The 25923-nt window shown below is 45.5% G+C and overlaps 1 protein-coding gene across 4 annotated transcripts in view; it reads right to left on the bottom strand.

Moving 5' to 3' along the window:
* The window catches only part of DAB1 (DAB adaptor protein 1), a gene marked incomplete at both ends in the record, with an annotated part of 261118 nt that extends 236513 nt beyond the window's left edge, over positions 1–24605 (bottom strand). For all 4 annotated transcript variants that reach the window (XM_080802318.1, XM_080802320.1, XM_080802319.1 and 1 more), the window contains one exon: positions 24539–24605. In XM_080802318.1, the coding sequence (XP_080658444.1) occupies positions 24539–24605 (67 nt within the window). The remainder of the gene's footprint in view (positions 1–24538) is intronic.
* Positions 24606–25923: the final 1318 nt, after the last annotated feature.

Raw genomic sequence — 25923 nt, 5'->3', positions numbered from 1 at the left:
TCTCAGGCATTTTCTCTGTGCTTCCCTGATGCAGTCTTAACACGCTTTCTGATCACCTGCGCTGTCTCTTCCTGGTGTACATTTGACTATGTCAAGTAACAGATCAACAGCTTACGTATGTGAGCTCAAACCTCATCTGCTCCCCCGACCACCCATGCAAGTAGGAACAGCTGAGACGATTGCTACTTATTTCATTTTGTAGATGGGGAAATGGACCCACACTCGGGGAGATGAGGAGACTGGCCAGAGTTCAGGTAGGTGCTGCGGGGCAGAGCCATGATGGGATGCTACGCCCTTCTCCCACCTTGCTGAGCGCTCCCTCCCTCCCTGAGCCCCACACCCAGCCTCCAGGCACAGTGGATTTGCTCCAAACATCTCATTCACTATCACCTCCCAATGGCTGCTCCTTTCCCATGAGTCAGCGGCTGCCATCCGCGCTCCTCATCTTTATGCGGCTGAGATGTGCAGGATGTGTGTTCTTGTGTGGAAGCCTGTAAAATCTATTTATGGACCTAATTGTCAGTTTTCATGAGTGACAGACATACAGTGCTTTGACTACCCGGCCTAATGCGTCTGTATCTGACATTTTAAATAGAACTCTCTCTCTCCCCTCCCTGTTCTTTTAGGAAGTAATTTGAGATAGCAGGTATTTTTAAATTTGTATATCTTTAATTATATCTACACAACTGTCAGAGATTAGTGATTTCCTCAATCTGGCTCTCCTTAAGGAGAATTTGGAACCTACGTGACACTGAAAAGGGCTCCAAAGGATATGCTGTCAGGAACAAAGACATTCGCAGGCAGGGCGCTTGGCTTTAGTCAAGTTCGAGTTCTCACTGCAGATTAATTTTGTGCGACGTTCCTATGAATTATGAAAAGCAGCACTCATGTGGACGGCAAACGTAAATAGATGTAACCATGTAAACCAATAAAAAAGCATGTGGCAGACAGAGAGCGGGCTGTGTGTGGAAATACGTTCCTGCCCCCAGAGAAATAAGTAACAATAGGTTTCGGGCGGTATCCATGTATTTTGACTCCAGAAGAAAATCTCAGCCTCCCATGTAAGCAAACTCAGTCTGAAGCTTGAGGTCAGAGAGGACTTCGGGAAGAATTTCATCCAGCTCTCCTGCTTGATCCAGGATTTCTCCTGTGATAAAACTCAGTTAGCAAAGATTTCCTCGATGCCTGTGGGGCGCCAGACATAAGGAAGGCCAGGGGCACACACTAGGCACAAGGCAGGTCTCCTAGAAATCAAAGGGCAGCTCCCAATATTAGAGGAATAAGACGCAAGCAAAGCAGCAGCTGCAGACCAAGGGAGAAGAGCACAGGGATATCTGCCTGTTGCTCTCTGACACAAGGGGAGGCAGAAAACGGGGCACAAGTCCTCCTTTTAACTAGGTACGTGATGCTGGGCAAGCTAATTTCTCTTTCTTTCCCAGTAAAATGGGATGAGTACTATTTTCCCCTTTGTGGGCATTAAATAAAAGCTGGCTTCTGGTTCCCGCAGCTGTCTCACTTCCACGGCTTCCTTACGAGAACCCTGCAGCTCCAGGACGCTTTCTCACCATTCTTCCAAAACACTACGATCTCTTATGCTTGAATACACGGAGCGTCTCAGGTGGTGCCTGCACGTCTTCCTCTTGTTTAATAAACTCCTTTCAACTCGTATGATCTAGCTTGCATGGAACCTCTTCTGTGAAGCTTCCTCTAATCTCCTGGGCACATTTCTGGCTCTTCTAATCCCGGGCAAATATATCCACTGAGGTCCTGGTCACACTGGACTTATAGTAGATTCTCCTTTTATCTTCATATCCAGTTCATTTCTCAAGAAATCTATCCATCCATCCATCCATCCATCTATCTATCTATCTGATTATATCCTCAGGGCCTGCCTAGTGACAGGCCCATTATAGACAGATACTCTAATAAACTGTTGTTCATAGGAATGAATAGTGAATGAAGGGATAATGTTCAAATAAACAATGAGTAATATGTGTCAGCACCTTGTAAATGTTAATAAGCTTCTGCGGGCATATAATTTCAATCATCCCCCAAATCACACAAAGTAGACTTGTTCTAAAGTAAACTCAGGGCATGGGTACCAGCCCATGAGAGCTGTTGTGGGTGATATATCACCATCAGCCCTTGAGATACTCAAATGGGCTAAACAGTAGCCCTGAAAAGATACTGTTGTATCCTTATCCATGGATCCTGTGAGTATGGCCATATTTGGGGGAAAAAAAAGATCTTTGTAGACATAAATAAGTTAAGGATCTTGAGATAAGGAGATCATCCTGGATCATCTGGATGGGTCTGAAATCTAGTAACAAGCGTCCTTACAAGAGACACACAGAAGCGAAGGCTATTTGAAGACAGAAAGACCCACACTCGGGGAGATGAGGAGACTGGCGGAGAGAGGCGTGACCACAGACCAAAAAACACCAACGAGCAAGCATGAGAAGCTGGAAGAGGCCAGACACGGATTCTCCTCTGGAGCTTTCACAGGGGGAGAAGCCCTGCTGACCCACCTACATTTTGGACTTTCAGAGAGAATGTGAGAACTGTGAGAGGGGATTTCTGTTCTCGTTTTTGTTTTTGTTTTTTTAAGATTTTATTTGTCAGAGACAGAAACAGAGAGCACAACCAGAGGGAGCAGCAGGCTGAGAGAGAGAGTGAGAGAGAGAGAGAGAGCGCGAAGCGGAGTCCCCACTGAGCAAGAAGCCCGACACAGGACTCGATCCCGGGGCCCTGGGATCATGCCCTGAGCTGAAGGCAGACGTTACCACCTAAGCCACCCAGGAAACCTTCCGGTTTTGTTTTTGGTCACCAAGTTTGTGGTAATGTGTTATAGCACCCTCAGGAAACTAGTCCACGGAGGCACTCTAATGTCTGCTATAAAAATGAGGACACTGGGGCGCCTGGGTGGCTCAGTGGGTTAAGCCTCTGCCTTGGGCTCCCGTCATGATCTCAGGGTCCTGGGATCAAGCCCTGCATTGGGCTCTCTGCTCAGCGGGAAGCCTGCTTCCCCCTTCTCTCTCTGCCTGCCTCTCTGCCTACTTGTGATCTGTCAAATAAATAAATAAATAATCTTTAAAAAAAAAAAAAAAAAGATGAGGACACCGAGGTTGAGAGCGGAGGAGGGTTTCTCCAAGGCACATAGCTCTTCATCAGCAGAGATGAGATTCAGATCAGAACCTATCTTACTGCAAAGTCTTTGTCAATATTCTCCCCTGAGTAGCCTCAGAGACACCTCCCATGGTTCTTAGCTCAAGCTCCTGAGGCATACAGGTGCCAGGCCCTCCCTGCGGAGATGCCCACTGACTGGATCACTGGGAGGGCAATGGCACCTGCGTTTCTTGACAACCGCCCCCCCAAGGTGTTGTGCTTCATGGTACAACTGAGAAATACAGCCCCGAAGGGTGGGGTTTTCACCCTCACAGGCCTGTAGGAATGCCTACTTGAAACACATATCCTGTAACACAGAAGGGAAAAATGAGGAGAATGAACCAAACCCCAACTTGAAAGCCAAGCTCTCTTTCTTTTCCACGGGCACCCCACACTCTGCCATGCTGCTGCGACATAAGGGAGTGGGTGGGGGTTGGGGAAACAATTAAATATATGGGTTGGTTCTGAACCAAAGCCATTCCAACTCCCCATAGGTTTTATTAAATCATTTATAATTCCAAGAAGCTGAAGTAAATATTTAATATTTGATTCTTAATCCATAAATATTTACATGCTGAGATTTCCCCATGTTCAACAAGCCCACCAGAGGTTTTACACTTTTAGCAAGTGTGACTAATGAAACCTTCCAACTCCCCTCCCCAAAGCGAGCAGCATCTGGCCACTCCTTCAAGAGTTCTGAGGCAGGCAAATGTCTGTGTGCACCAGGGGTGCAGCCAAGAGCGCTGAGAACTGTTAAGGGATTCAGCTTTCAACTTGTCTGGGGGAAAGAGAAGAAATGGGGACCAAGAAAGAGAGAGAGAAAGAGACACTGTGGGAGGGCGGAGGAAACAGACAGGACACAGGACACAACCTGCGCTGTTTCAATTAAGTACCTTCCAAAGGTTCCTGGAGTGTTCTCCATTTGTTGACTTTATGGCTATTAACACGTCAAATGGGCCTCCAAAATGAAACTATTAACAGAATTGCACTAGAAAATTCAAAAAACCCTCTTTGAATCTTTTCTTCGAAGTCCTAGGATTATTGGGATGATAGTGGTGGTCTCTTAATTCATCCAACCCCTTCTGTTGAATTCTCTCTCTCTCTCTCTCTCTCTCTCTCTATATATATATATATATATACACACACACATATATATGTATGTAAATATCTTTATTAAGTTTACTTACTTTATTAAATGTGTGGCATCCTGCTAGGAGTTGAAAATGAGAAGACCAGCTTCCTTCCCTGACAGGGCCTTACTCTCTTCCTCAGTGACTTGGAATAAAAGAGTTACCACTCGTTAAACACCTACTATGTGCCAAGCCCTCGGTTAGCTTCTATACACACGTAACCTCTAAATCTAAAATCTCCCTTTCACAGGGGACTGAAGAGGCTCTGCAGGTTAAGAAGCTGGTCCAAAGTTCTAGTTCTCACATATTAGGGGAGCCAGTTTTCAAACAAAGGATCAGTCAAGGACCCATCAGACAAAGTGAGCCCTTGCCAGCTATTCAAAGAGGGAATTTAGTGCAGGGAACCCTTACAATGGTGTTGGAAGAGCTGAAAAGCCAGGGGAAAAGGAAGTGATCCAAGGATTAGTGAGTGCAGGAAGCTGCCACCAGCCCTGGGAACAGACCCACAAAAGGACGAGGAGCAGTGCCCAGAGCAGAGAGACAGGACTGTGGAGAGGTGGCTGGAACGAGGCAAGGTTGCCCTGGAGGGCTGCAGCCATCAAGACAAGAGCCATCCTGCAGGACCCGGATCCCCAGGATGTAGCGACTGCCAGAACCACAACCAGAAGGAGAGGGAGGAAGAGAAGGGCCCCCCACATCTCCCTTTGCCCCACTTTTCCCATCTCCCCCCCCCAGTGCCCCCCACGGGCTGAGCCCTGCCTGAAGCCCAATGTCAGGAGAGCCTAGGCGAGAATGGGATTGCAAGGCACAGCTCCCTGGGTTACAGAGGACACTCTGCCGTGTCCAGCTGGAGAATGAACCTGACGGCAACAGGCACGGGACCAGACCTGACTGAACGTTTTAGCCCTGCATCTTGCTGAGTGGATCTGCTGGAGGAGGCTAGGGTCTAGTCTTGGAAGAGGCCATCACTCACCCTGTGACTACAGGCAAGCCACACAGGTCCTGTGGTTCTGTCCTGGAAGAGCACCCGGGAGTTGTTGTGGCAGTCCCGCCACCTCAGAGACCTCACTGGAGAGTCAGGCCGGATGACATGCAGGGTGACGGGGGGACGAGGCCCAGGTGCACTTCTGCTTACCTTGAGCCGCAGGAACAGGCTTTCTTTCACTTGACAAAACAGTATGTCCACACTCACACCTGTCCTCCCTTCCTCTGGAATATTCCCTTCAACCTCTTACTCTGAGACACTTTGTGCCTCTGCCCCAGCTGCCCTGCCTAGCTCTTTTCTTTCCAAGGATATTTCCCGGGGTCTGGGGCATCTAGGAGGATTTCACAGGAGGAAGTGACTGCTGGTGGGGGAGGGGAAGGTGAGGGATGGACTGCCGTTGCTCAGTAATCCTCCCTAAATCATGTATGGCAAGACGTAGCAGACAATCATTTCTTGTGACTGAGACAAGATCAAAGGATTAAGGGGGTTTGGGTAAAGAAGGGTTGGCGTTTGGTCATGAGAATTATAAAAGTCAGTCTGCTGAAAAGAACAGCTTGCTAGGTGAAAATTTGATAATATAGCCTAGGATCCCTTTGAAAAGCCTGAGTTTTTTCAAGGTGAAAGGCAAAAGAAGACCAGAGCCCTGTGTGTCTGACCACGCAAATGACTGTCATGTCAGGGAGCTACAGAAGAGCCCCTCTCCAAACCTGTCATGGCCCTGAGAGCTGAATGGTCACTGCCTGAGCCCGTCGAGCCTTCTCCTGATGGGGCTGGCATCACCTCTCATCTATGGAGCTCTGAGCCCAGACCTGGCCGTGCTCTGTTCACAGTATCAAATTATTCCTCATACGAACCCGTACAGCACAGAGAAGCATTTTCATTGTATAAATGAAGGCACTGAGATGTGGGTATCCAGCACTTTATTTAGTTACTCCATCAATAATAAAAGAACAACTACTTACTCTGTGCCAGACTCTGGGCTAAGTAAGCACTTTACTTGTAAGCCCAAAACCATGAGAAGCACTGGTCCTTCCAATAAGGGTGAAGGACCAGGGTTGGAGAGAGATGGAAGCAAACTGCCCGTGTTCACAGTGTACAGAAGTGCTAGCAATGGGATTCCAATCCAGGTCTCTCTCCCGCTAGAGCTCCTAATCACGACTCATCATTTGTTCATTCATTCATGCAACAGGTATTACTTGGGCGCTACCATGGACGGGCACTGGTAAGGGTGCCGGTCATGCCACCATGGGCACCACGGTGTGCTCGTGGAGTAGACACGCTGTGACACAGCCGTGTGCTGGGCAACAGTCCTTCCACCAACACTCACAGAGCTGCTTAGTGCCACGCACCACGCTCGGCCCTATCACACAGCTCCTAAGCGGAAAGGCTGCTTTGGGATGTCACAAGGGCGCTATCTTCCCAATTCACACACGGCCTTAGTCTCAGCCCCTCTGCATTATGGGGCGGAGTCTGGGGTGGGTGGGGATACGGGTATGGCCTCAAACCAGGCTCCTGAAGACCGTGGCTCCAAAAATCTTGAGGTCAGCCACCCAAAACTAAAGGAAAAGTTGGAAAACACTAGAGTAAAAATGCCTTTGTCAGCCTTTCCCCAGAAAGGCCAAACCTGACACCATCCAGTTGGTGCGAGCAGCTGAAGAGACGCAGGCTGGAGCGCTGAGTGAACAGGTGCCAACTCAGCTCATTAAGTCCCCAAAGTTTTCATCTTTCCCAGGCTAATTGGCATTAATACGTGGGGTGCCGGATGGCTGTTCCGTGGGGCGCTGCAGCAGGCCCTTCAGGATTCAATACCTAAAGGAGATCGGGATCAAAGACACGGAGCGTGACTGCACATGAAAGGCAGTCGCCGGAGCCCTGCTTCTGTCCCCATGGATGTTTACTGCACCTTGGGGGTGGGCGTGAGGGTGCAGCAGAGAGGGCAACTGTTTTTCTGGCAAAGCAGATGCTTCGTGCTGTTACTGGCAAGTACTTCTTCTGCAGTACAATTATTTGTCAGTTTCCCAGATGATACTTAGGTCTCCAAACTATTTACGGAGTACCTGCTGGGTGGCAGGCATTTTGGACACTGGCAGTGTCTGCGAAGACCAAGTAGATCCCGTCCCTACCTTCAGGATGCACCACTGGGTGTGAAGACAGATGTGGGGCTAAGGGAAGTAGAGCACAACAGAGGCCAGTGCCCAGAATCAGAACAACCCAGGAGAGAGCCGACCTATCCTTGTTCAGCTGGGTCCAGGAAGACTTCCTGGAGGAAGTAACATCTAATCTTAATCTTTTTGGTGGTTGTGTCTGTTCAGACCACACCTCACTACTTTACATAGCGATCCCCTCCCACTGCTCATAGCGTGGGCTCTCGCACCTACTGTCCATCATAGGTCTCTAACTCTTGAACAGCCCACTGTCAGGTGGGATGAGCCTACAGATTTGCCCCACCTGAGAACTGGAATAGGGACCCTGCGACTCAGTCTTCATTGAGATTTTGAATGCAGAAGCCAGTAAAGCTGGACGTGAGCAGCACAGTGACCAAGGCAAGCCTGACTGCAGAGAGGGAGAAACAAGAAGCTAGTCTAGAAAAAGCAAAGTAGCTCTGAAGAGATGGGAGGAAGATACATGAGTGCCTGGCTTTTCAGTGCTCGGCTCAAGGCTCTCAGAAGGCCAGCCTTCCAGATTGCTTCTTTTATGAGTGGGGTCTGCTCCAAGCAACAAATTATTCTGGAGGAAGGCCAATGTGAAGGCTGAGCAGGGAAGCATAAAGTAGCACGGAGTGCTTGAGGACCAATGAGTAACACTGAGTGCTAAGCTGTAACCTTCTAGAAGGCACGAAAGGGGCAGGTGCAGTGCCCCCACTCATCCCCCACCACCTACGGCACAGAGCTAGGCAGGGATGGATGCATGCACACGGGCTCATCCAGCCCACCTCCCACGAGCCTTAAGGTCTCAGGAACCAGCCATAATACATGAACTTTGGTTCTCCCATAGTCAGAAGGGCAGCAAGCTAGCACACGTATGTCTAATGCCATCTGGAGACCTTATACAGATGACTACATCTGGTCTGCATTCTCACCCTTGGAGATGGGTCCCATTACTCCCATTCTACAGGTAAGGAAATGAAGACTTACAGGACTTGAAGTTCCCAAGGTAACTGCCACTGATAAATGGTAGAGCTATGATGGGTCAGTTTGGAATTCTGAAAACAGTGACACAATCACTAGGCTATGCTCCAAAGAATATGGGCCTTACTGGTCGTTTTCATGGAATCTACTTAAGTAAGACCCTAGCATGCTGGCCATCAGAACGATGTTCCAGAAAAGGCACTCTGGCCTTCCTGGCATTGGGGGGGGGGGGTGCAGGGGCATGAGGGGATGGACATCCCCCTTTTGCCTGCGACACAAAAAGAGGTGTGGGGAGATCACAAGGTACAAAGAGGGCTTCCTTCTCGGGCTACCAACCCAACAGCTGCTTTTAATCCCCTCTTTTCAGGCCTCACAGGCTTCGAAAAGACAAAATGTTCTGAGGACTGCTAGACAAACTGGCCAGAGAATCCAGGGCCCCAATCTCAATTGGCACCTCCTTTTAACCAACATGTGTCCATATGGGGTAACATGGGGGGAGGAATCTGAACTGCTCATTGCACCACCTAACTGAAGAAGTTAGAAGGGCTGAATGATTTAGGTACCTTGACTAACAGTTTGGTGCAGGGTGGCGGGGGGGTGGTGGTGAGAATTCATCTGGTAGACTTCTAGCTGCAAAGAAGGAAAAGAGCCCCAACTGCTGCACTCAGAAATCCATTCCATGTCTACAGCAAGACCATGTTTCCCACAGGCTGCTCCCAGCCAACGATGGAGCGAGCAGGGATACTCAAGTAAGCATACTCCCAGGAGGCGGGGCCTCTTCTGATGAGTGACTCTGGCTCAAGGACTCCGCAATGACCTTGCTGAAGTCTGAGATGTTCCTTCTACCTTCCCTTCCTTCCTTCCTCCCTTCCATCCCTCCATCCCTCCCTCCTTCCCTCTTTCACTCAGGACCAAACCTGCATTGTGGTCTGATGGCTCCCCTAGCCTCCTCTGGCTCCTTCCCCATGTCTTCTCACAGGCAAGACAAAGTCCTTCCATCTCTCCCTGTCATCACCTCCTCTGTCTGACTGGAACCCCACCAGCCCCGGACACCCCCAGCTGCTGCTGACTTTGGAGCCCGATGAGCACAGGCTGAAAGGCAGACCTCCTACCTCTGTTACAAGAGGAGACACAGGACACAACATGGATGCGGGGGCGGGGGGGGCATATACTGTACTAAATATGGGCCTCCAGATGCAGACTTGACTCTGTTCATTTTCATCACTGAAGTTACTGGGTACTGCAGACATTTTCTGATATGTACCAACCTCTGCAGCAGCTGGCTTCAGGAGGATTTTAGAGATGATTTCCCCCATCGAGATGGATAATACTTCAGCTCTGAAATGGAAGATCATAATGCTTTGCCAATCTACTCTGATCCCAGGGAAAATGGACCGGTAGAAGAAAATGATTTCAAGGTTTATAGCCCCCCACCCCTTCTAACCCAATCTGCTAAAAATTAAAACTCAGTAAAGCATGGTGTGATGACTTTTCAATCTGTCATTCTTACAAAATAGAGATACTGAGTAGGCCCCAAGTTTTCTCACTGAAGATAAAAATAGAAGCTAGTGTGGTGGACAGAGTTCTGCATCAGAAGCTGGAGCTCCACCAGTCACTCAAGTTTTGGGCCCCAGGCAAGCCGGCTCCCATGCATTTCAGTCTTCTCTTTTAGAAATCAACATCCGATTACCTTAAGTGAGTAACGGCACCGGAAACACACAGAACGGTGCCTGGTACATAGTAAGTGCTCAGTAAATACCAGCTATGACACCATTCCTAATAATAGTGTCATTATCATTGGTTTAGCATGCAAATTAATTGAGGTAACAATATTTGGCATTTTTCGGGCCCTTGGTGAATGTTTATTCTATCTGAAACTAAACGAGGTGCTTCAATACTTTTTTAAAAAAGTGACTAATGCAAGTTTCCTCTTTAAGAGGCAGGGGTGAGGGGGGAAGAGAACGAGTATCTAAAGAAGGTCTGGGATGTGGTGTCTGTCTTCATTTCCTTTCAAGATCTTTATTGCATTTTTGTTGGACTGCAAGCAGTTCTGATCCTTCTGATGGATATGTGTGCTGTGCTCTCAAGAAGATAAAAAGAGAGAGAAAGAGAGGAGCATAAAACTATGTACACGCAAGCAGTGATGGATGCCAAGGACAGAAAATTTCCAGTAGACCTGGTCTATAAATTGTCATTTAAATTTGCAATTTAAAAACACTGTCTGACTTTTTGATTTAGCTGACTGTATATGAGAGACAAATACTGGAATCCTAATAAGCAATGTTTAAATGACATCTCCAGTCTCCCAGACAGAGAGGGCGGCAGTAGAATTCTAAGAAGAGAAAATAAATCTACCAAGAATAGGAAAGACGACCAGAACTAAATAGTTGCACTAATCACTTGATGACAGATACCAGGAAAATGTATTTTTGGCTGCTTAAAATTCGAATCCTTAACAGACGGAGGATAGGCGATCAGCTGAAAACCCCTACAGTCGCTGTGAGGGGACAAGATTGAGCTCCGTCTTTACATTTCATCACATTAAAACAGATGAACCAAAAAATCAAGGCACCAGGACAACATATTAAAGTTGATAAAGCTGAGGTTAAAAGATGTGAACTGCAAGAATCACTGGCGTCCAGAGGCATCCATTGGCAAATCTGAATTTCAAGGCTCTCCTGGAGTGGCGGCCCCTGCTGGGGACACGCCCACAGAGGGGAGCCCACTCCCAAGGTCTCCTTTTCTTCTTGCTGCAGGGAAACAAGTTAGCCTCATCCCTCAGCCACAAAATACTGAAGACAAACATTTGCATCAGTCCAAGGGTGAAAAGAGAAATGAATCATCAACCACTGAAAGCAAGTCTGTGTGCCACAGCTCAAGTGAGATCTGACAAATTTAGGAATGAACCACTGAAAAATCTCAACAATGACATAAGGGCCTGGAAGGAGAGCTTGTGAGTAAAAGCTCAGGGAAATGAGATCGCCTCGCTCATTGTAAAGTGATAATTGCACAATTTATAATGACATGGGAACAGCTTAGATGGTAAGATTCAGTGGAAAAGTAATGCAGAACTAAATACCCAGTAGGATCAAAGTAGAATGCATGTGTTTGCATGTTTGTGTACACACACTCATGTGCATAAAAAAATAAAGTAAATAAAAGAGTGAAAGAAAATACGCCTGAATGTTAACAGTTCTTGCTCAGAGCCGGGGTATGACTTCAGAATCCCCCACACAGTGCTCGAAGCAGCCATTAAAATCGACCAGCATTGGCAAATGACACAAAAATCTATCTGCAATCTATAACTTTGAGAGCAGGAGGAGAAGCCACAGTAATCATTACTTTAAAACATCAAAGGAAAACTAATGGAATATAAATTACTGATTCTAGGAAAATGCAGGCCAAAAGCCAAAGAATTACCTATCTAATATAGGCTACTCTATTGTTCTACAAATGCTTAATGAACACATACTATGTGCCTGGTCCTACATGTAATAGGAAATGAATAAAACATGTGTACAACTTGAGAGGCCTTTTACTCTAGAAGTCAAGTCGGGGGGAGCCCGTGGCTGGCCCAGCAAGATTTCTGATCTGCTGATCTTCCTTTCACCAGAGGGCAATGTAGGATTTATTTTTCACAACTAGGGATTTAAATCTAATGGGTAGACAGTGTCTATAATAATAGAAGACATTTCACAAAGCACCCATTGAACTGAAAAAAGTAATAAATCTGCACTCCAAGAATCTTTATTTAAATGGCACAACCTCTAGGAAGCCCTTGGGTGGTTGCTTATCTCTGCTCTGGGATTTCAACTTACTGTAATGAACTCTAATTGCTTCTTAGTTGTCTGTCTTTGGGAGAGATCTCAAGTTCCCTAAGCCCAGGACTTGTTTATAATCTTCTGTGGCCAACATTCTGCCTGGTTTTGGAAAACACTCAAACACTCAAAAATGGAATGAAGGAAAGAAGGAGGGAAAGAGGAAGGAGGAAAGGCAGGAAGACTCGCATCTCTTCAACATCTACCCTGTGCTAGGGCCTGCAGTACGCACTTCACATACACATTCGGTTGTTTCTATTTCTATTATTCCGAACTCCAACCAGGAGCTTATTTATTGAAAATTACCATGGTCTGCAAAGTGTATAGACTTTGAAATCAAACTGTTCAGGTTCAAATCTGCACTCTGCCGGTTTCTAGCCTCAGGTAGGCTGGTGAATCTCTATGACTCCAGGTTTCCACATAAGCATGTGAAATGTGAAAATAAAGTAAGATTAAATATTTAAAATGCCTGTCTTCTCCTCCTTATGGAAATGGTTTTATTTCCTACAAACGTGTATCACATACCTCCTACTCTTGAATCATAGCTTTGGGCCTGACCAAAAGCCGCTGGGTACTTGGCTAAGATAGCAGGAACAAGTCTGCAAAGCCTCACGAAGCAAGGGCTAAAAGCGACCTTAGCGAGTTGCACATTTCCCACCTGCTATCAAGCATCAAGCTACCTTTCATAAGTCCAACGTGATCCAGCACTCACGGCTATCCATCACAGCTTCAGCCCAACGTCCAATGTCTTTAGCACATGCTTCCATATCGCTGTTAATAAGGGATACGGGGATGATCATTTTCCCAATGATAGGGGTCCTGATCCTTTTTAGGATCACATAATAAGAACATTTTTCATTGTTGGCGATAATTCCCCTTCCCGTGCACATTTGTCAAAGGCAGTTTCCAACAGTCCCGTACATCATCCTGAAATACATGATAAGATTCAGGTCTGCTATTCATCATCTGCTGGGCTCCTTCCAGTGTAGAGAGTTCCTGCGTGGCTTTTCCTGCCTCTGGTTTAACAATCGGAATGCAAGCTCTCCCTAGAGTGGTATCACCAGTCAGGGGAACCGGAAAAACTCAAGTGATGACAGTCCCCAATCTGAGGGAAGTGAATCTACAATGATGATATATAAATTCTTTGTAAAAGTAAATTGCAAATCTTGCTGCCACGTACCAACAGGACACAGACCCCCAGGAACTGAGCTTTTCACTGGGGTTTTATTTGACGGCCACTGCTGGGAAACAGCAAATATGGCAGAAAGAGCCTGGGCTTTGGATCACTGAGAGCGAAGTTTAAAAATTCATGTTCTTCCATTTACACGATGGGTGACCTTGGACATATTCTGAACTTAGTTGATGTTTCCTCATCTGTAAAATGGGAGTTTTACTGACCTCATCAACTCCTGTATTCTCACCATACTCTCTACTTGCACTGAGTAGTCGTGCAATTAATGTCATTTCCCATCTTGCACACTGACAACTCTTCGGTAAATCCTCATCCCAGCTCTGAGAGGATATAACGATGCCCAAAACAACAGTCTCTGCCATCACGCCTCTACTTACAACACAATCTAGTAAGGAAGAGAGGTATTTAAGTGCATTTCGGGTTGATGGAAGAAAGACAGAAAAGCTTTCTCTGGGTGAAAAATTTTGTAAAAACCCAACATGCTGAAAATCATGGGGGAATGAAGGCTTCATGGGGGAAGAGAATGCTGAGAAAGAGCTTCATGGACGTGCTCTCCGAGCTGGGTCTCAGAGGATGAGGCAGGCCTTGGCAGTGAGCTAAGAGATTTGGGCAATTTTTTTTCCCCAGGGAGAGAGAAGAGAATGAGCTGGAGAAAACTTACGCGTGTGCAGGAAGGGCCAAGCAAGTCAATGTGTTCAGAAGGTCCACGTGCACATAAGGCACATGGGATGCCTGCTGAATGCATGAGTGAGGCAAAACTACAGGTCTGTTCAGAGCATAAGGTCAGGAGTCATGGCACGAACTCTGTCCTGCCTCCTTAATTTCCATTTCCTTGTCTGTAAACTTGGGGTTTTAAAAAGAGGAGCTCCCTGAAGGTCTTGTTCAGGAGAAAATACATGTAAGCGTTCAAATGCAACACCTGACACTTTCTAACTGCAGACAGACAGTAGCTACCTTCCTCACCAGCGTTGTCATGATTATTTCTGATGCAGGGAAGCCTACTGGGAGGTGAAATGGGTTAATGGGATGACTCATCGATTTGGAGGCATTTGCAAAATTGGAGTGCTTGTTCCAAATTATGAGCTAGAATTGGATTCTGATGAATGCACACAAAGTCCCTCAAGTTCACCTAGTCTTTACCTTTTTGTATTTGGAAAACACAGAATAACTGGCATTCTCCTTAGAAAGGGAAATGTTCCTAGTCAATCACCGGGAACCCTTGTGTACGGCAACCTCCCGCCTGCCAGAGAAGGGGAGTGAAGACCTAGAGCTTCCTCTGCCTTTCCAACTCCCCTCCTTACTGTATCACACATTCTGCCCTCCTTCCCTCCTCTCAGTATGGCCATGGCAACCTAAGAGTCTTTCGGCTGGACTCTGCCAGAAGATGTCTTTCAGTGTAAGTCCTACTCGGTATTTGGTAAGAAGACACACCACTCAGTAGGGAGTAGCTTAGTCTAGTGTGAAGCATGTAGACAGGACCTGGGATCAGAGAGATCTAGCCGCAAGTGGGTTCCTTTACTTCCTCGTTGCATGGACTTCAGGCAAGCCGTTCATCCATCTGAGCCTCAGTCACCTCTCTTCTAACATGGGGACACTTGTCCAAAGGTTGTTTTCAAGCTTAAATGAAACAACATTTCACCCCCAGCAAACCTCTCCTCTGTCTTTTATCTCCATGTACTCTCTTGATGGGTTGTGCAGAATTGCTCAGTCTTGCAACATACGCACTCTGACCAACCCAGAGGCTTTGCGGCAATAGGAGGGGGTTGCTGAAATCCCAGCACACCTTGGAACATCGTCTGCTCACTCAGCAAACCGCAGGGATAAGAAAACCCCACGCTCTGGGGCATGTGCTGATTATCTGCAAAGATGAACACTCTCCAGCCCTACAATGGAATGTGCCCTTACCTGACTCACGGGACTTGGAGGGATAATGTAAAGGGCTTTGTTCTTCCCAACATCAAAATTCAAGCCCAGCCACGGCCACAGGCAGCACACTGAGCTTAATGAAGCAGTGGGATGAACTAATATGGCAAATCGTATAGCTTTACTACCAATATGGCCCACATCACGCTAAATTACGGCACCAGACGTGATTGGACACACATCACAAAAGGAGAAGTAGTTCACAGAATGGTAGGAATTTTCAAGGCGACATAATAAGAATCTCAAGAGCCAGCATTTAGGGGAGATGCTTGTGTTTTGTCATTTTCTTTCTCCTTGTGCAAAATATCCCCCTACCCCGGCCCCAACACATGATCACCAATTCAACAAACACTTACTGAGTACTTACCATGTTCTGAGTGCTGTGCTAGGAACTCAGGGCTAACAGTGGAGACAGAAAAATAAGCCAAAAACAACAGGAGAACCATGGCAAGTGTGGTGATTTGAGTACGTGCAGGGTGCTAGGGAACCCCTCAGAAATCCAGCTGAAGGAGGCTTCTCTCTGTCATAAATTCATTCGTTCACCTGCTTATTCATTCACCCACATTGCTGCATACCTACATCTTTCAACACCGTGCTCAGTGGTAGAAGTGACATGGTTATTAACAAGACAGGCACGGTCCCTGCCATCACAGGACTCTCAGCCTAATGAGTGACATAGAGGAACAAAAAGACAACTAAAAATACGTAACAGTGAGCAACATGAGATGTCTGAGAGCACGCAGAAGAGTCATGACCTGCAGCTGGGGGTCAGGGGTGTGGGCTGTAATGGGGCACCAAAACATTTCTGAGGACAGTAATACTGAACTTGAAACTAAAGGATAAGTGGAGTTAGCTCTGAAAAGAAATAAAGAAAAACATATACTTCAGAGAAGAAACAGGACTTGCCAAACCCTTAATATGAACAATCATATGGTATAATCAGGGAACTGAAATTAATTCAATTGTGCCATAGAATGGACTATCACTGCAGAACAGCGTGGAGAAATATGACCGGGAGAGGTAAGGAGGCATGAGGCCAGGTGCGGCCTCTGGGACACCATGAGAAGCAGTGTGGATGTCACCCTGGGGGCACTCGGAGCTGCTCCCTGAAGGGTCTGAAGCAGAGGGGAGACGTGATTAGATCTCCAAGTGTCCAGAACACCTTGGAGATGGAAAAGACTGAAAACCCGCAAACCCCTTCGGTTTGTGAAGAACTTCAGGTGTCAGAACAATCCAGATGGCAGATGAGGGCAGCCCGGACTGTCCTTGGGAGAGGAGCAGTGAGGAGAGAGAGCATGGACAGCTTTGGAAGGCATTTAGGAGGTCACGGGGGCTGACAGTCAGCGATTAATCGAGAATCTTATGAAGCTCAAAACGTCAAGGATGGTGTCTCAGACAAATGGTTGTTGGGTCCTGACCAGGAGTTGGCAAGTGAATAGACAGGGTGGGAAAGATGACCCAGGTAGAAGGAGCTGACACACAGATGTCACAGAGGTGAGTTCTGGGAACTGAAGCGTGGTGTGGCTCAGCGTAAGAGAAGGCCAAGTGACAAAGACACGGGGACCAAAACTCAGAGGGTTTGCTTGGGGTGTTATCCTCTTTGGTATGCTGCTGGGGTTACACAACACATTCAGGGAAGAAAGGGATGTGAAGGAGGGCTTGAAGAAAGTCTGACTTCTTATAAAAGAACCAGTTAAAGTGAAGCCCAGAACTAAGTCACCAATGAAACCTGAAATGAGTTTGTCTTCAGGGAATGGCCACAGTGAGTGATGTGTCCTGTAATAAATTCAAGACCATGTGCTCGAAGAGAGTACAGAATTCTCTCCCCACCACACATCATACGATCTGACAGCCAGTCCTACCATAAAGGACTGGACTTCTTGACCCAAAACAGTATTCCCTCCCTCCCAAGCCCTTCAGCCCCAGAGCTTTATGGATCAACCTCAGAGAAATTGATGTCATCGTGTAATTAAATCCTGGATTTTGAATTTCCAAAGCCTGCAAATCACAGAGTCAGGAGAGAACAATTAGCACACCAAGATCCAAAACCCTGCCAAGGCAGAATGGTGCCATAAATCTGTGTGATGTGCCTCATCGGCTTCCGTGCCTCCCCTGCCAAAAAAAGAGTGCAGCCGCCCTGCAATTCTGTCGGAACCACCAGCCTCCAGCATCAAGGCACAGGGCAAACCCAGAGCATGTTTTCAGGGAAGACCACACAGACGTTAATGTCTGGCAGACCTAGGGCTTTCCAGCTTATGCAGACAAACCACATGACCCAGAGCAAGTCTCTTGATCTTTCTGAACGTTACTTTCTCATGCGTTCCATGGGCAATGTCAGATTTGGGCTCGTTGGGGACAGTTTACCTAAAATGGTTTGCATGCAGGAAGCACAATACAAATGATGGCTATTAATAAACATTTATAGCTTAACAACACGGTCCGTTCTCCTTTGTATTTCCTGTCCACCTTGCCCATTATTATTGAAACAATCATCCATTGGAAGATGAACCAGCTCCTTCTTCTCAGGGATGGCCCCAGGTGCCGCTAGAGGAAAGGGCGCCTTCTACTATTCCCTGATGTCCTACAGCACCAGGAGACATGCTGCCTCTCGGGGCTGAGAGGAGCTGGGGCTCTGGAGGGAAAGGGCAATTCCTCATCCTGGGTCTATGTACAGAGAATCGTGCCGGGTGTTGTAGGTTTATTCACTCAAGTAATCCTCATGACAGCACTTTGAGATAGGTGCTCTTGTCCCTGTTTTATGGATGAAGAAGCTGAGGCTCAAAAAGAGTAGCTAGCCTGAGACACGCAAGCAGACGTCATGTCAAGTCTTGAATCAAACTTAAGTTCATCTGCTTCTAAGGCATGACCTCTCCCAGGAGTCTTCAGTGTAAAGAAGAGGTAACAAACACGCCAAGAGGGCAATCCCAAGAAGGTTAAGTTGTCTGTAGTCTGAGGAGCTGGAGGAACACCAGCCACGGGAGACGTTCCTGGCCTCCAGCCCTGCCTCTGCCACTACCCAAAGGAGTGACCAGTTGCAAGTCCTTCTTTGGAGAAGCTCCTCTGTGAGCAAGAGGCTCCAGCGAGCCTCCGAATGTAAATTCCTTAGAACCCTTTCTGTTTCTCCATTTCTAGAGAACTTACTCAAGTTTCTTTTAGAATAGTGTCTTACGAGTTTATGAAGATGAAAACTCACTTGCTTTTAAGTCAGAAAAGCCGTGAAAAGAGTTTAAGAATTTTTTTATTATGAGGAACGTGCCTTATTTTAAGGAACAAATATGAGTGTGGGGTAAAAACAAAACATTAACTTTTGAGTAGTAATGGGATGAGAATGAACCAAAGCTGCAAAGCAGAGAACAGGTCTTTTCAAGGAAGGATGAGACTATAAAAAATCAGAAGGGCCTCCTGAGGTGGAAGGTCTTCAACTACATGAAGTGCCTGCAGTCAGGGTCTCCTTTCCAGAAACTCTCTCCCCACAGAACACTGACTGCCGGCAGGGCTCACACCGGGGCTGGCTAAATCCTTGTGGACAAAAGACCTCATTCGTTCATTAATGCTTCCTCTAGGTTTCAGATTTGGTCGCCCAGATCTAATTTCCACCTCCGTTTGGTGCCTGAGGAAACGGAAGCTGGAAAAGCGGAAGTGGCCTGAGGCAGGAGCCCGGGGCTAAGGTCTTGACAGATGGCAGGCAGCCTCCCTGCAGGGCAAGAGCAGCAGGCAGAGGCAGGGAAACAGCAGCTCTGCACCACAGGCGTCATAATAAGAATTTTTTAAATTAATTACCCCAGTCCCAAGGATCCAATCAGATGATGAATGTGATGGCACTTTACAAGCTCCTCAGGGGTAAGCCCTAGTTAATAGGATAGTTTCCGGGGCTAACTGACCAAGTGAAGGATGAGAACCCCTATGGCATTACTGAAACCATTCCTTAACCAAAAGTAACCAGAATTTTTAAGACATCTCCCAATAGGGACGCCTGGATGGTTCAGTCGGATAAGCAGCTGCCTTCAGCTCAGGCCATGATTCTAGGGTCCTAGAATGCAGTCCCACATTGGGCTTCCTGCTCAGTGGAGAGCCTGCTTCTCCCTCTACCTGCCACTCTCCCTCCTTGTGCTCTCTCTCTCTCTGCCTGACAAATAAATAAATAAAATTTTAAAATAAAAAGATTTAAAAAAAGAAGAAGAAAAAAAAAAAAAGAAACTTCCCAATAGTTCACACAGCTACTAAGGCACACAGCCAAGGTTAAAACTCAGCTTGCTGGGGCTCCAAAGTTAATGCTTGTGCCATATGACCACCAACTTCTCCTCAACCCATCAGGGCTCGGATGCTTGGGGCCGAATCTTTTAGGGAGCAAATAAGGTAGTATTTTGTTGTTATTATTGTTTTGCTAACTAACGATCCTTGGACATAACTCTAATATACGGAAAGTGAGTAAGTTTATTTGCAGGTGTTTCTAGAAGATCAGGAGACAGTGCTGAACTGTGATCTCAGAAGGAAAAGGGCAGAAAAACTAACGCTAAGCAGGCAGCTGCCACGCTGTGGCTCCCACACTGAACCTTCACCCACGATGCCCCCCTCCACCGCCCTTCTGGTAAGTATTATTTGAGCACGTGCACACACACACATTCATTTAGACAGGGTTCTAAAAGGCTAAATAACCCAGCTCTGGTTACACAGCAAGAGGGAAAAGAATTAGAATTCAAAACCAGGTCTGGCTCCAAAGTGAGTGCTCTTTCTACCACCCTCGGCTGCCAGGTGGCGCTGACTGAAATCCCCGAGCACTGTCCCCAAAGACTTCTGCACCTGCTCACCAGGGACCCTTCCTCTCTCACAGTCTTCCACTGGGTGGCCTGGTGCCACGTTTATAAATAACCAGAATCGCATCAGCTGTTCTCCCCCTTTGATGGCAGGTAACGAACCTGAAAATCTACATTCCCGTCCTCCATCAACTCCACTCCTGGAATAGGCACCGTTGGACAAGCTGCATGTGTAGTGACACAATCCAATAAAAATGAAATGAAGAAAACAACTTTATTTCTTACTACGTTCAAGTCTTCCTTATTTGAATTGTGAATACTCCAGTTACGTCTGCTATAGGGCCTGTTGAGAAATGCATTTTATGGTGAAATATGCCCCTGGGTGACTTGTGTTGGAAACTCTCTGACTTCCTTTCAAAAGCCTGGGTTAAAGAAGCGGGTGATACGTTTGTGAGAAATTCTAAAGGGCCTCTTAACTTTTCTTTATGCCACTCTCCCTCTTGATAGATGACCCATTTTGTCAGGTATTCTCTTTTAGGAAATAAAATATCTGCCCCAGGAACCATCTAAATCTTGCCAAAGGGGCAAAAACACCCCCTCTAGTCTATAATATCATGTAATAATATGAGAAATGTACTTATGATATAATGTCAAATAACAAAGCAGGACATGAAACTGCATGAATTAGTTTGATCTCAAACACACATCCTGAAAACAGTCCAGAGCAGTTATTTTTGAATAATGGGATTAGGCATGCTTAATTTTCTGTTTTAATTTTCAGTTAAGAGAACATATACCTTATAAAAAGTCAAATAAAATTACTTAAAAAAGAAAACCATTTTTTCAGAAAAGGGCTTAAATATCATTATTTCCTGAGCACCAAAAAAAAAAATCACTGTATGAAATTAAAAACTTTAACTAATACCAGGCACAAAGATTCTTCAAGAAAAGAAAGTTATATGCCAATCGTGCTGATGAATATAGATATCAAAATCCTAAGTATAAAATATCAAAAAATCAAATCCATATATAGAAAATAATATATCATGAAAGAGTAATATTTACCTTAGAAATGAAGTTTAGAAAAATCTATCAGTAAAATCCACTGTGATATAAACTGAGAGGAAAAATATGTACAATCATTGAAATAAATATAGAAAGAGCATATGACAAAATTCAATGCCCAAATTCAGGATTTATTAAAAAAAAATACTTCCAAAACAATAAATGAAGAAAAAATAATTTAAAAAAAACTCTAGTAAAAATTCAAATATCACAGTTACAGGAAACTTAGAAGCACTTCCATTAATAGAAGATCAAGTTAAGAATACCTCCTGTTACTAAATATTGTACTGACAGACCCAGCCAATGCAATAAGACAAGAAAAAGAATTACTTAAGGATCAGAGAGGAAGACATAAACCTACTTATGAGGTTCTATGTTGCCTCCATAGAAAATCAAAGAGGAATTGGAAGAATTGGTAACAAACTTAAGTAATGCTATTATATTCAAGAATCAAGATCAATAAACAAACTGTTAACATTTCCTTTTAAAATTCTACATATTTTGGCTCAGTCAGCAACATTTGCTTAATGGAATACTTATTGTTCCACAGGGAAAACTGAAGAGTAAGAAATAAATTAATCCTGTTATGAGCACATTCTCTCCCTTTTTGAATGTAGGTATGTGCTTTCACGATGTCTTGAGCCAGAGAAGACTATCAAGAATGCACATTGTTTATCACTGCTCCATAGCTAAGAACAATTGTAAAATCTTACTTTGGGTCAAATCAGCTATATACTTTTTAAGATCCCCTTGGTTCTAGAATGGGTAAGAGAAAACAGTATAATGCTGATGATGAAAATGAAGAAGAGGAGGAGAAGAGCACAGACGGGCACCTGGGTGGGTTGGCTTAGTCGGGTAAGCAGTTGGCTTAGTCGGGTAAGCGGTGGTTGGCTTAGTCGGGTAAGCGGTTGCCTTCAGCAGGATCCTGAGATCAAGCCCTGCATTGGGCTGCCTGCTCATCAGGGAGTCTAATTCTCCCTCTCCCTCCCCCCAACTCGTGGTCTCTCTCTCTCTCTCTAGCTCAAATAAATAAATAGAATCTTTAAAAGAAGAAGAAGAAGAAGAGTACAGAAATGGGAGAAGAGAAGAGAAAGGAAGAGAGGAGGGAAATGGAGAGAGATGACAGGAAGAAAGGAGATAAGAAGTAATAAGAAGAGAAGGATAAGGAGAAAAGGGAAGGAAAAAGAGAAAAGGAAGAGGAAAAACACACATAAAGGCTCTTTGTTGGGGCACTTGTGTGGCTCAGTCAAACATCAATCTTCAACTCAGGTCACGATCCCAGGGTCCTGATATCAAGCCCCGAGTCAGGCTCCCTTCTCAGGGGGAAGCCTGCTTTTCCCTCTCCCTCTACCTCTCCCCCTGTTGGTGCTTGCTCCCCCCCACCCCCGTGAAATTAATGAATAAAATCTTTTTTAAAAAAGGCTCTTTGTTGATCCTTTAATAAATGTCAAGTACTATACTAAGTATTTAATCTGTCTTATCTCAATTATTCTTCATAGTAAGCCTCTGAACTTTAATACAATATCCTTACTTATAGGAGAGAAAACAGATGCTCAGAGAGGTTAAGTAACATTCTAAAGTCACACAGTTCGGAGCTGGCATAGCTAGAATTTGAATCTAGGTCTGCCTGTCCAGACTCCGTGGTATTGGCCACTCACTAGGAGATATTCCTTGCATATATATATCATGCTGATTTTAGAGTCCTGTAAGACATGAAGATGAGGAGGTTCTAAAAAGTCACCTTCATACTCCCATCCCAAATGTTCAACTAAGCCAATGTTCTGAAAACCTGAATCCTCATTTTAGAATGCTCCTGGTTTTGCATGTTAAAATTAAGAATGAAAAGATATTCAGTAAGATACAATTTTTAATGCATTAAGCATTCAAGAGCACAAGTTTAGTGGAAAGGTTAAATCTGAAGCAAAAATATAACTTGTCAGTTTTCACTGAAAAAGCATTTGAATTCTAGTGCATTATCATGCTCTGCGATCTTTTTTCTCCATGTAGCAGTTCTCCCAAGACCTGCTCTCTCACTGACTTGCTTTCCTCTATTATTCTTAGACCATGATGCATGAAATACAAGGTTTACATTAAGTTTTAGCAAATAAAATAGACTGCTTCCAAAATATTTGTGTTTCAAATAAACATCCAAAGCAACATTTACCATCCTTCCCGAGGTTTTGGCTGTCTGGGAACTGCCTGTGTATTACATTTATGTCCCTTGTTTCCTATAGAGTGTCAGACAAATGCCATCACGAAACATGACGGGGCAGGCACAGCAGTGTCTCAAACAAATCACTGCCTATACAAAGCAACTGAGTGCATCCTGGTTTGCAAGCCCATATTGACAGATTTCAAGACCTGAAAGAGAAGTCTATTAATCCTCCTCCGTGCAGCTCAGAAGATGAGGGAGAGAAAGACAACACACACCACGAAGTCGCTTACATCTAATTGCAACTGGGAGACAAACATCCTGAAAGGCATGGTCATAAAGCCATGGGACCCAATTCTCCAGAAAACACGGAGAGGGTGAGAGTGACTTCATTATCATACTATGCATGCCAGTCCTCATTAGCAGGTCTCTATGTGCCCGCTCGGGGTCAAGCATGCTCCAATTGTTGGAGTTGAAGGGTGAATGAGAGGTCCGGCTCTGCAGGAATGCTTGGTCCAGCACATAAACAAAAACACGGGAAATTTTGAATAAAATGAGATTCTAACAAAGTGCTCCTGCAGCAAAACAAACAAAAACAACTAACCCAGTGCGGGGAGGAAGGAAAGGACTGACCTGAAGATTAAGTGGGAGCCAGCCTAGGAACAAGCGGGGAGTGACAAAGGATTTCGTGCTAGATTAATTGTCCAGTGGTTCCCAAAGTCTGGACTCTGAAACAATGGCGCCGGTACGATTGCGGAATTTGTTCTAAATGCAGGCGTGGGCCCTACCCCAGACCTCCCGAACCCGAAAATTCTGGGGATGAGACCCAGCATCTGTGTTTTAACAAGCCTTCCAGGTGATTCTGGTGCTGCTGGAATTTGAGAACTTTCGAAACCTGTGAAAGTGAACCCCAAGAGACAGAATGCCTGGAGGATAAACAAGGTTGGATAAGGGGGGCGGGAGGATTAGGCAGAGACGTTGCTCGCTGGAGGGATGGGTAGAAGGCATACCAGAAAGGGTTTTATATGTTATGAAAATAATTTTGGATTTTACCCAAGGCATAATGGAGAGCCATTAAAATATACACTACGAGTACAGAAAACAGCAAATAATGCTAGCACCCATTAAAAAACATATGCCATCACAAAGACAGTGCTATAAATCATTCCAGAGATAAAACACCGCACAGATAAATAGCCGGTAAGAAAGGAACAAATCAGCCCTACCTTTCTTTCTGGAGTCTTTCTTGGCGCTGGTTTTCACAGCTACTTGAAGTTCTGTCTCAGTTGACATCCTACTAAATCCTTAGTCCACTTCACACAGATCCCGGGCCTCGGCCAGGCTCATGGAGGACTCCTCTTCAAGACAACGACTCCTCCCTTCAGAAACAACGCTCCGAGCTGCACATCTCATTCACTCCTTCCGAGCGCTGCGAATCAAGCCAAGAGAACGTTCAGAATCATCACCTTTGTGAGGTTCAACAGAAATTAGTCGGGGGGTGGCAAAACAGACTGTCAAACATACAAAACCAGGAAAACCTTGGTCTCTGTGTAAAAACTGCTCACTCGATGTCATCAAGCCACTGACAGGGTTTGTAGCAAAGGGAATGACAGGCCTACCTGAAACATGGACTCTCAACCTAGGTACAGTAACTCGACACAGATCTCTTTAAAACTCTGGATTTCCAAGAAGGACAAAACCCAACTCCTTGTTTTCCACGTGTCTTGCTTTCAAGCAGTCGATGCCACCCAGAAAATACAGCAAAGGAGTATTTCCTGAGCAACCCCGTGGAGACATTTCCAACAACAGGGCACCCATCCATCAGCCAAGCTTGATCAGAGCCATGGCGGCGAAGGCAGATCATAGGGAAGTGACCTGTGGTCTCTCCTTCACTTCCAGGCATCAGCGGGGACATAGAGTTGACATACAATTGGGCTCCAAGGGTAAGGTGACAAATGGGGCTGAGAAACTTTCCAGCCAGCCAATTTTTATGTCAGCTTTTTCCTCAGCTATAAGAGCAGACAAGCATTTAATGTGGGGAGCAAAAGACAAGAAGCAGGCGGCCACTCATTCTGTTCTTTCTTTCTTTAATAAATATGCATCGCACATTACTAGGTACTATTAAGTCCAGAGTCTGTGCTGGGAAGAGAGGATAATGATAATAATGATAATACAACCACTTCAATTACAGCTAGTATTTACTATGCACTTACTCTATACTTTGCCCTCAGCTACGGGTTCACATACATTATCTCATTTGATTTCAGTTAAATTGAATGAGCGTATCTCCTGTGTCGAGTCAACCATTTTTCCCAGTGACCATCTATCTGAGAGTTACATCGGAGAGTTCAGTTGAAAATAAACATTTTACTAGTTATCCCATTTTTAAAGAAAATGAAGATAAAGCTGCTGGAAATGGGTCTTTAAACTTTAAACTTTAAAGCAAGCCAATTCTGAGCTCATCCCACAGACCCAGAATGGTTGAATCCAGAAAGGCGGACTCTGAATGCCAGTTTCTGCTCAAAAAGAACAGTAAACCAAACCTCTTAATCATGACAACTAAGGAGAGCTTAACTAGGTCTAATGTAAAAGCCACGTAAAACTATAGGAA

The sequence above is a fragment of the Martes martes genome (assembly GCF_963455335.1).
Source record: "Martes martes genome assembly, chromosome: 4".
NCBI lineage: Eukaryota > Metazoa > Chordata > Mammalia > Carnivora > Mustelidae > Martes > Martes martes.
This window is presented reverse-complemented; position numbering and strand designations above follow the sequence as displayed.